Source organism: Lolium perenne, chromosome 3, assembly GCF_019359855.2.
Source record: "Lolium perenne isolate Kyuss_39 chromosome 3, Kyuss_2.0, whole genome shotgun sequence".
NCBI lineage: Eukaryota > Viridiplantae > Streptophyta > Magnoliopsida > Poales > Poaceae > Lolium > Lolium perenne.
In genome coordinates, this window is record NC_067246.2 from 54466251 (window position 1) to 54477394 (window position 11144).

The window sequence follows — 11144 nt, forward strand, 5'->3', positions numbered from 1 at the left end:
GCGCAGGAGGCTGCCGCCAGGGGGCCGTTCGTGCCATTCGTCATCCTCGACGATTAGATAGGATCGCAGTGTAGAATCCGCTATGTATATATGATCCAGCGTATGATCAATGAAGATAAACTATGGTTTTAATTTTTCCGGGGTTTTAATTTCTAAAAATACGGGGCGAAATACGGGGTCTGCTAGACGGAATGGTTCAGCTAAACGCACTTTTCTGATATGGGGTGAAAAACTCGCGTTATAAGGGACACAGAAATAAGGGGTATGTTAGAGATGCTCTTGAGATGCCGCGAGAGTAGAAGTTTGGAAATAGATCACGCGCATCTCCACGAAGAAATGCGTCCATACATTCCCCTGATAGCCACCCTCGCTCGCCCACGGCATCAAAGTTTCAGACCCAGCCCAACCCGGTCCAGTCGATGTTGCGCCGCCCGCCAACCCGCATCGAGCTCCGCAGCTCCGACCGCGACGAGCTCGACGAGCACCACCGCACCAAAGCGGCCGCCGCCGCAGCCGCCGCGGCCAAATCCACCGCCGAGTTCACCCCGCTCTCCACCCCGCGGCCGTCCAACAACCCGCTCCTGCGCCTTCTCCACCCGCCGCCCGACGCCGCGCCATCCAAGCCCCAGCGCATCGGCCTCCACCCCCCGCCCCCCAAACCCTAGCGCCGCCATGGAGGTCGAGATCAAGCTCCGCCTCCCCGACGCCGCGGCCCACCGCCGCCTCGCCTCCTTCCTCGCGCCCCGCCTCCTCCGCACCGACGCCCAGCGCAACCTCTTCTTCGACGCCGCCGCGCGCCCCCTCGCCGCCGCCACCGCCGCCCTCCGCATCCGCCTCTACAGCCTCGAAAACCAGCCCCCCTCCCGCGCCGTCCTCGCGCTCAAGCGCCGCCCGCGCCTCGAGGCCGGCGTCAGCCGCGTCGAGGAACTCGAGGAGCCGCTCGACCCGGCGCTCGCCCTCGCCTGCGCCGACGACCCCGCACGGCTCGGCGGGGTCGACTCCCCCATCGTCCGGCTCGTCGCCGACGAGTACGGCGTCGGCGGGGGCTCCGCGCCCTTCGTCTGCCTCGGCGGGTTCCGGAACACCCGCGGCGTGTATGAGCTCCAGGAGGGCGAGGGCCCCCGCCTCGTGCTGGAGCTCGATGAGACGCATTTCGATTTCGGCACCAACTACGAGCTCGAGTGCGAGACGGCCGACCCGGACCAGGCCAAGGAGGTCCTCGAGCGCCTGCTTACGGTGGCTGGCGTGCCCTATGAGTACTCGCGGAGCAACAAGTTCGGCTGCTTCATGGCTGGGAAGCTGCTCCCATAACTAGGTTTGCCATCTTACCATGTATGGACTGATTAAGCAGTCATTGCTATCAAACTTGTGTGCCAGTAACACACCTTCTTCTTCAAGCTAAATAAGTTTGGTTTTCTTGCAGCAACTTGTTTTGCAGCATTTGATTTCAGTCCTTACAAATATAATACGGAGTACTCCGTTAGTTCTGTTTCTTTCTAGTGCTCCCTCGATTCATATTACTTGACGCTAATATAGATGTATCTAGACACATTTTAGTTGTAGATACATCCATTTATCATCAAGTAATATTGATCAGAGGAAGTATTTGATAACTTGCATCCGTGATTGAATACTTAGGTAGCGTAGCAACACAAACTATTGCGCTTCATTCCTAACTAAATGATTAAGTCTGTGTTTGTCATAATCTAACTACCACGAGATGAAGGATGCATGTGTTAGCTTGCTGGAGAAGGGACTAAATTAGGATCTGGCAGGACAAAAGAGGCAGTGATAATATAGTGTCCTTTCCTGCTTGATTAATTCACCTCTAGAGGTTCCACTTTATATACAGGACTAACAATCCGAACCACAGTAGGAACAAACCAAAAATATCATATGTCATATCTCGTCACTGCTGGGGCCATCTGATATTCCGGGTTACACCGTTCTTGGGGCTCTTGAATACAATTTGATCCGCTCCTCTGATGCTGAGGGTCAAGCCGACGTCGCTGCCCCACCTTAGACATAATTGCTTTCTCCTCTGAGCAAGGATGCCCTTTGAGCTCTTTGGTGCAGCTCACCATGCCTCAGAGTGCCATATCATGTCTGCCATCAAACACATCATTGTGTTCTCCTGATGGCAGATCGGCCTTCATTTAATTTCACTACCTTCTCCATGAGCTGCCCCTTGTATTGGTCCACCTATATGATGCCTGCCGCACTGTCTTTCCAGTACAGTGAGGAAGCAGCTGGATCCTGTGGAGTTCCTTTTGCCGTCTTCTATGGTGGCATCTTTCACCAAAAGGAGACTTGGCCCTTTCCTGGTTTTCTTTCAATGCTGATAGTGAGGTTTCATCAGCTGGTAGACATCATTTAGGCTCACCAAAACTACACTTCCTCAAATCGCTGCACCCTGGAAAGACATCAATGGTGGACATTGCCTGGTGGCATGGCAGCAGGTCAATTCTGGAAGTACTAGGAATTCCTAACCTGCACATCCGCAATTTGGCACTCAGAACTTGCTGGTGCTGTCTGCAACAAACTGACATGGATCGTCCTTGGCGGGAATTCAACATTCAGGTTCCTGTCGGCTCACATGCTGTCTTCAAGTTGGCCATGCATTGTGAGCTTGACAATGGCTCCAGCCTGCTTTTCTGGTTAGACAATTGGCTGAATGGACAGAGGATTGTTGAGGTGGCTCCGAACATCAGTGCCATGGTCGGATTGTAAGCTACCAGATCATGCATGGTGTTAAACACGGTATCTAATGGCGGTTGGGTACTTGATACCAAGCTGAATCTCACCCAGCAGTGGCTGGTTGGTTAGAGGCTTATAGCACATGCCGTGAGCTCACCCCACCTGGGTTTGAGGCGCAGCCTCCCCAGGGTGCCTTGTTTCTAGCTAAACAACGTACAGTTATGAGAGGGAACCTCCCCCCTTGAACCATGTTTTTTCACGAGGCTGCGATCGACAAGTTCCTGGAATTGTGGGAACCTCCCCCCTTGAACCATGTTTTTTCACGAGGCTGCGATCGACAAGTTCCTGGAATTGTGGGATCAACTCTCTGCCAGTGATCTTCTCCCAGATACAGATGATGTGATCAAGTGGGATTGGACAGATAGTGGTTTGTACTCTGCGAAGCCTGTATATGGGAAATCCAGAGGCCCGGGGAGGTGTAAGGGAGCTCCCAATGCTTCACCGTGGACCGTATCTTATTTTGCCAGATTGGAGAAAAGTTGGGTGGCATGGCTATTAACGATGAGAGAGAGGATCATTGTATCCCAAACAAGATACCATGCTCGCTGGGAAAACCGATGCAAATTAAACTCCATGGCGATTCATGTCCTTGCAGGCACCCACCTCACCTCCTTTGTCTCGTCCGGCCACTCCGCAACTGTCTACAACACCACACCCCACCATCTCCTTCTCTACAAAGTATACATGGTGCTCCTTCACTGACGCTAATTGCTGCCTTGATTGTCGTGCAGTCGTTGCAGATAATCAGGGCAAGCCTTCCCTCAAGGGAAATCCTTGGCCAGGCTGGGATGTTCAAGCAGGAGGGCCGGCGGGCAGAATACTATTCTCTCCTCTTCTATTCGAAGGCCACCCTCTCCCTCTGCATATACCCCGCAAAGATAGAGCAATCTCAATGAACATACCTTCGTATCACGTCTCTCTCAAATTCATACTCTACGTGGTATAATCGATAAATTCCCCTCTCCCACACCATTCTAGAACCATCACCAATCCATTTGAATCCCTAGCACATGAATCGGTCCCAAATCCTAGGGGCAATGCGAGGAAGAAAATAAAATAAACCATGGGAAGAGTGGTCCTTTGTGCAAGGATAGGAGTGGTATTCTTGCAAAGAAAAGGGAGACCTGTGTTATGAACATTAATTATGGGACCCACGTTTAGATACAGAGCATTGTAGAGCTGTGTATCTATTTTACTCTCAACTGACGTGGAGGGTTTAGATACGGACTGCCCTATGATGTTACCGTGGCTGCCCACCAGAAATCGATACTGTGTGGCTGACAGATTGGCCAGGAGGGGCTTGCTGCACCCTGACTAGTGTCTTTTATTCTATCAGGAGCCTGAATCCATCTCTCACCTTCTTCTAGGCTGTGTCGTGGCCACAACAGTTGGATCCTTCAGGCCTGGCAAAAGCTTGAGCGTTTGCCGCGAGAAGATGACGACCTTAATGACTGGTGAACCACCAAGATCGCTCTAGCCACAGCCACCACACTACATGCATCTTTCCTTCTGGTGCGTCTGGTCATCTGGAAACACCTAAACAACGTCATCTTCAAAAATGTGGTGCTGGCAGCATCCCAGGCAGGAAGTGAGGTTTGGAGGCAAGCTGGGTTGTTCAAGTCTAGCTGATTTGGGATGTTTATCTTTCGTCCGCTGGGTTGTTAGACTCTGGGTAATTTTTGTTCTGTTTCAAACTTGAACTTGCTGGGCAACCAGTGTTGTAATCCCTGTAGCGATCCCCTTAATGGGATACACAGCCTGGTGTATTCTCCAAAAGAAATACGCACCCTGGATCACCTTACCGCACTACCCTTACAGACTTGGTGTCCACCATGCGCTACTCTTTTTCTTTGTTGGCAAAAGTACCCAGGGATGAGTCGGGATTATCCCTGCTAATCCCAGAAAAACTCTGGTACCAAACGGGACCTTATCATCATTGTCATAGTATCATATTAACGTCGATCCCGTGGTCAGTAGAGACGCTGGTTAAGTCACCGTCTTGGAAATCAGCAGCTTTCGTTCCAATGAAGCTTCCACCCGAAGCACCTAGTCTCTGTTGTCCTGTGGCTCAGCTCAACATGTGAGCAACAGATCCATTTTGACGTGTAGTATCCTTTTCAATAGTGGCGAATTCATCCATTTACATATACTGAATGGCTCCATATATGATTCCATTTCATGTAGTCTCCTTTCCAACCCTGGTGAATTCGTTCATTTACATGTTCTACTTCCAGTGTGGACAGTAGTAGACTGTGTTGAGTTTGTTGGTTTAACATAATCACACTGTATTGCATAATCATATAGAGCATCCAAAAATGTTGTGATTTGAGATATCAGAATCAGTGATATAGAGAGGAGCTAACTGAATTTTTTCTTCAAAGTCCACTTTTTCTTACTGTCTTGCTTGTTCTGACCATTTCACCTTCTTCTTTGGGAACATTTCCAAAAACACTAGTCGCAGCCAAATCAGTAGCCATGTTTCTTTCTTTTTAAAAAACTAGCATAATGGCCCTCGCAAATGCGAGGGCGTTGTCTTCATTATGCCGAATGATCAGCACAAAAATATTATGATTTCATGGAAATTGGATGATGTGATAAGAAATAATACATCTATATAACTACCAAAATATTTCGATAAATAATACATGACACATGTGGGTAAATTATTTAATTACCTTTAATTTGAAAATTATCATTACATGTGCGACACTCAAATAGACAAAAAGTTTATCTAAAATATTAAGATCCTAAATATAATAATAATCTAAGAATATTTGGGGTAATTATTATGTATTTTCCATCTAATTCAAATTCCAGGAAATGATTTAGACTTTGCAAATTCATATCTAATTCGTTTCAAATTAGAAAAATATAAATGAGATAACATAATACTCATAAAAATAAACTCTATCCATTAAAAATATAATATTTTTAAAATTCAATTATTTAACTTTTATTTATTTAATCCTTTTCTTTTATCTCAAATTCCAAGAAAAAATAATAATTAATAAAACTTCTAACTTAAATAAATATAATTTAGGAAATAAATAAAAAAATAAATAATTTTATTCAAGTTGTAATTAGCGTAGGATAACTTTTAAACGTAGGGTGACTTTTTCTAATTAATATTTGAAAAATATGATATTGGAACCTTCCACGGAATATTTTAGTAGACTGAGTTTCAGGATATTTCTATCTCTTTTGTGTTTCATACTCAAATTTAAAACATAGAATTTTCTTTTATTAATTTTCTAATTAATATTTGTAGGGTATTTTAGTATTTTAGTATTCTAATGTTTAGTATTCTGATTTTTCCACGGAATATCAACCTATATCAACCTTTCGTAGAATGTTTTAGTATTCTGTTTTTTGAAATATTTCTATCTCTTTTGTGTTTCATACTCAATGAAAAACATAGCTTTTTGTATATTCAACCTGAATCTGGACACTCAACTATGTAGTGATCATTTAATTTTAGTGCATCGAGACTTCTATTTTTTCTTCAACTGACTCTGTTATTCCGAATTTAATTTTAATGCATTGCCTCTAATTTTTCTTTGAGGAACTCAGCTATTCCGAATTTAGTTTTAGGGAATCGCCTCTATTTTTTTTGGACGTACTGAGTTATTCCGATGAAGCTAGGTGTGAGCTAGTACATTGTTTTTTCGTGAGCGTACTCAGCTAGCTATTCCGATTCTACAGACCTGAATCCTTTTTCCGGAACGGAATCTTTCATTTGGTTTCATTTTTCAAACAGACTCATCGTTAAAAAAAAGTGTTGCGCACATGATGTGTGTCGTAATGGACCTGGGTTGTATGGATGGAATTAGCTAACGTTGTTTCCAAAAAAGATCACTTCTACGTATTGATGCGTCATATTGGACCTGCCTGGACCGATGGAATACTCCAAAAAAAAAAAATTCAGCGTACGTGGTAGACATGGACAACCGCGGATATTTTTCACGTAAATTTTTTATTCAATGATAACCGGAAGTCTAGATATATTAAGGAAAAAGTATACATACCATATGGAAACTGCACGGTTACGTTACTAATAATATTTTATTAAATCCTAGCCACATAATTTAGATCTAACAATTAAAATAATTGAGATGATCGTGGATTAACGTGGTGTCTCTATTTTAAACACACGTATTTTGCTTTTAGTATTTTATTAAATCCTAGCCCCATAATTTAGATCTAACAATTAAAATAATTGAGATGATGTGGATTAACGTGGTGTCTCTATTTTAAACACACTTATTTTGCTTTTAGTATATAATAGATTCTGCATGGCTACCTTTTGGCGATTTTGCAAGTTCATTTTCATCAATTGGCTATAGTCTAGATTCACATAAAGCAATTCTAGCTTAAAGCACCGATAGACATAGTTAATAATCACAGAATCTTGATGGCTTGCAGAAAAGAAATCATATGTACTGGATGTTGTATACAATTGGACTATTTTGCACCTAACCCATGTGCTGTAGCTCTACTATTTTGGACTATTTCTGCAGTGGTTAAGTTCCTTTTTTGTCAATATTATTAGTGCTATAAAGAACAAAATATTTTTCAGTCTTGGTTTGGTGGAAGCTTGATGCTTTAGTTTGCTAGCTGAGCAAACATAGCTAGTGATGCCAGTTAGAAGCACCAGATACTTACTATTATATCTAGAACATTTGTTTAGGGAAGCTGCGCTTAACCCCTTTATTGGCTCTACTGTTAAGTCTCCGGAGTTCCTGTATTTTTACAAAATTAAGAATATAGTACCAGTTATGGTTATGGTGTCTGGGAGTTGTTTCACTCTTCTTTGCACCCCGATGTTCTGATGTGATATTTGAAAAAAACATCTTTACTGCATGTTTTGTTTCCATATTGTATACATTGTCCATATTATCTAATGTATTTTCTCTTAACCAATTTTTGTCAGCTGTGGGCAAAGTCGGAGAGACATGGGTTGGTTCTGCTGAAGAGTCACGTCAGTTCAATCATCTGTCTATTTGTCCCAGTTTGTTAAAACTGTCAATCTTCATCGTCTTAATCTGGTGTTCCTGCTGGATGTTGAGCAGTGTGTGATTAACCCTTTTGGCTTGACCGAGCCTGCCTAATTTCTATATACGCTCTATTTTCAAACTCGCATCGTCCGGTGATCATGGTCCTTCAATTACTTTGTGTTGTATGTAAACCTGGGCACATTTTGGTCTCAAGCTGGCCAAATTGCGAGCCCAACCTGCACCGCACCAGATAGCTGGGCTTGCCGTACTAAACCATTCAAACTTCAATAGAAGGTGTTGAGCTGGTTTGATATGGGTTTAACCCAGCAAACCTGTCCAAACTGGCTACTCCTATTTTGAACGACATCTCATGCATCGCATGTGGTGTCAAAACCGGCAACTCCCATTTTAAACGCATCGCATGTGGGGCATTGTGGTCGTCGGGGGCTGAGGGCGCCAGTGTTGAGGCTGTACCGAACATGGTAAACGGTAAACACGAGAGCTGGGGAATGCGGGAGGCTGGGGGAGCGACGGAAGCGGAAGGAGCCAGCGGCGGTCAGGGATGCGTGTGAACTCGGCACGTGACTGCTACGGCATCGGCAAGTGTGGCGAGGCTGGACGGATCGTACCTGGCGCAGAGGCGGCTGTGGTAGCGGGCAGGCCCGATAGCAGTTGCAGTGGCGAGGCGGTGAGGAGGGTAGAGCCCAGTAGAGGCGTGGCCACGAGCAGCGCTGCTGCTGCGGCTCTGGCGACGAGGCGGCCGGGTTGCTTCCATGACAGGTGTGGGTTGTCGGCGCGGGAACTGTCTTGACCTTCAGTTCAGTGCGTGTGCTGTTCAGGCAGCCGCATTGGCGGGAGCAGAGGGCTCGCTTGACCGCTCCTGGCTTCGGGTTCGGGTGTCCTCGCGTGGGGCCGCATGGCTAGCACGGCGGTGCCGACAGACGAGAACCAGCGGCTGCGGGCTGCGGCGCAGCAATTTGGCCCTGCGGCACGAACTAACTGGCCCACATGCGCAAGCTCTACAACAACCTTATCTAGTGCTTCGTGTAGAACCAGCGATGTTTACACACAAACTACTGGTGGAAACGCAAACTGAGTTTGGCTCCGGTGTTCTTTGTGGTGGAACCAGTCCACCCAGATTCAAGTTCTATACTTGACATTATTTGAATTGATTTCAGGATTTCTCGGTGCTTTGCTTTCAGTGGTAGGTGACATGTCCGTGTTTGTGAGTCCAATGGTCCAGGTTGAGGAACCTGCACACCGGAAATGCCCAGCGTGAGTTGTTTGCTATATTGATTAACTGAATGCTTGTACAAAAATGACAAAGATAATGAAAATGTGCGTGCTGCTGCCTTTAAGATGGAAATATCACATTTTTAATTTCTTCTTAGAAGAGAATTGAGGATTATCCCTCTGTGCAAAAAAAAAAAAAAAAATCGGGGAAGGGGATATGTTGGGGATTGGGCGAGGCTTTGTTCGGTTAATCCCCCACCCAGGTGGATTAGAGGAGATTTTAACCTGCAAGGGTTTGAGAACAACTCTAGCAGACCCCGCGTCGAACCCGCATCCGCATAATAACCGTCACTTTACGGGTTTCGAGATAAAAAAAGGGCTAATCCAGATACTGGATCGAGCGTGCATCCAAAAATATTTTTCCAGGCCATCCAGTTCCGCGCTGCAGAAACCCAAAGTACCCAGTTTCGCGAGCTCTTCCGAGCACGAACCCCATCCGCTGAAATCAGTTGGCTCGAAGGACATTTAACCCCGCCTACCGCAGTGCTCCTGCTCCACCGCCGGCACGCGTCACCGCAGATCCCGACCCGCACAAGCCCTCCCCCTCGAACCTGACCGGCAGAAACACTCCTGCCGCACCGTTGCGCCCGTTCTGCTTCGCTGCACCCGAATCGACCGCGGAATCTCGCGTATCGGCCTCGGATTCCTCACTACTGCGGAAGCCTCGCCGCCGCCAAGGTATGGTGAACCCTCACCGCCGTTCGATTCTTCTCAATATCCCGTCCTCCATCGCCGCCGGTAGTAATTTTTTTCGATGCGGTCGCTTGTAGATGGACCCGTGCGAGGTGTTCTTGATGGAGGACTCTTTTTCCTCAGACGACTCTGGCTTGGAGGACTTGCTCAACGACGACATCGAGCAAACGTACGTAATCCTCGCGGCGAAGGAGATCATGGACGGGAGGCCAAAAATGGGGTAGGGGTTGACCATGGGGCTGCTTTGCATCCCTCAGAACCACACTCGTGGGCACAATGCACTCATGAGGGATTATTTTGCCGAGATACCCACATATCCACCTCATCTCTTTAATCGCCGGAGATTGAGAATGCCGGATCCGCAGAACAGCTTCAGCGTGATCTCATTCAACACCATTGGCGGAGGCATGACAACTAGGTAGTGTCACATTTGGATTTATTTGTATTTGAAACTATTTGTTATTAACTGAATTGTTGTTGTATTGTGTGATGATAAACATTTGTTGTAATTTGGATTATTGTTGTATTGTACACACTAAAAGATTTGCTATATCATTTGATTTATCGTGGCTCATATGTGAAATATTGCAAAATCATAGTGCATGTTTTGCGGATTGGAAAAACGCCGCGCAGAATATGCTATTATGCGGTCTCTATTTGGCGTGTCTGGTCTGCGCCGCGTTTTTCCAACCCGCAAAACGCGTTTGGGGTGCCCTCCATCAGCGTACTTGCGGTTTGCGGTTTGAGAGGTCTGCTATAATTGCTCTTAGTCCACCTCAATCCATGTCAAATTGTCAATGCTTCCTAAGACCTTGGTTGAGAGGTCTGCTATACTTGGGGATTTGGCATTGCTTTTTTTTTTTCCGGGATCACTCAATGACATCAATGACTTGCATAGATGCCATCTGGTTTTCTAGACTAGCTAGTGGAGATGCTCCGGTCCAAAACTACAAAATCAATGGGCATGACTACACAATGGACTACTATCTTGCCGATGACATATATCTATCTTGGGAAGCAATTGTGAAGACCATACAAACCCCAAAAACAAAGAAATAAGATGAATTTTCCAAGGCACAAGAAGCATGCAGACGTTGAAAGAGCTTTTGGTGTATTGAAAGATCGGGTTGACATTGTTCATGGTCAAACTCGTTTTTGGGACAAAAAACCCGTCAACAACATCATAACAGTTTGTGGGATTCTTCAACACATGATCATCGAGAATGAGAACAAGTTAAAATTAGAGTTCTTTTATGACAATGTTGGTAGCCGAGTTAAGCCGCAAACCCCGATCACATTAATTCAAGCATGTCTTGAGATGTATCGGAAAATTGAAGATTCGTCCACGCATACCCACCTCAATCTTGATCTCATCAGGCATCACCGACTACATGGAAAAAAACGATC

At 45.8% G+C, this 11144-nt stretch overlaps 1 protein-coding gene across 1 annotated transcript; it reads left to right on the forward strand.

Annotated features, from left to right (window-relative positions):
- The first annotated feature begins 662 nt into the window (after positions 1 to 662).
- On the forward strand, positions 663 to 7890 carry LOC127341215 (triphosphate tunnel metalloenzyme 3). Its single transcript, XM_051367014.2, has 2 exons — positions 663 to 1315; positions 7688 to 7890. Exon 1 carries the CDS (start codon positions 673 to 675, stop codon positions 1309 to 1311), a length of 639 nt encoding a protein of 212 aa, XP_051222974.1. The 5' UTR covers positions 663 to 672; the 3' UTR covers positions 1312 to 1315; positions 7688 to 7890.
- The last annotated feature ends 3254 nt before the right edge of the window (positions 7891 to 11144 follow it).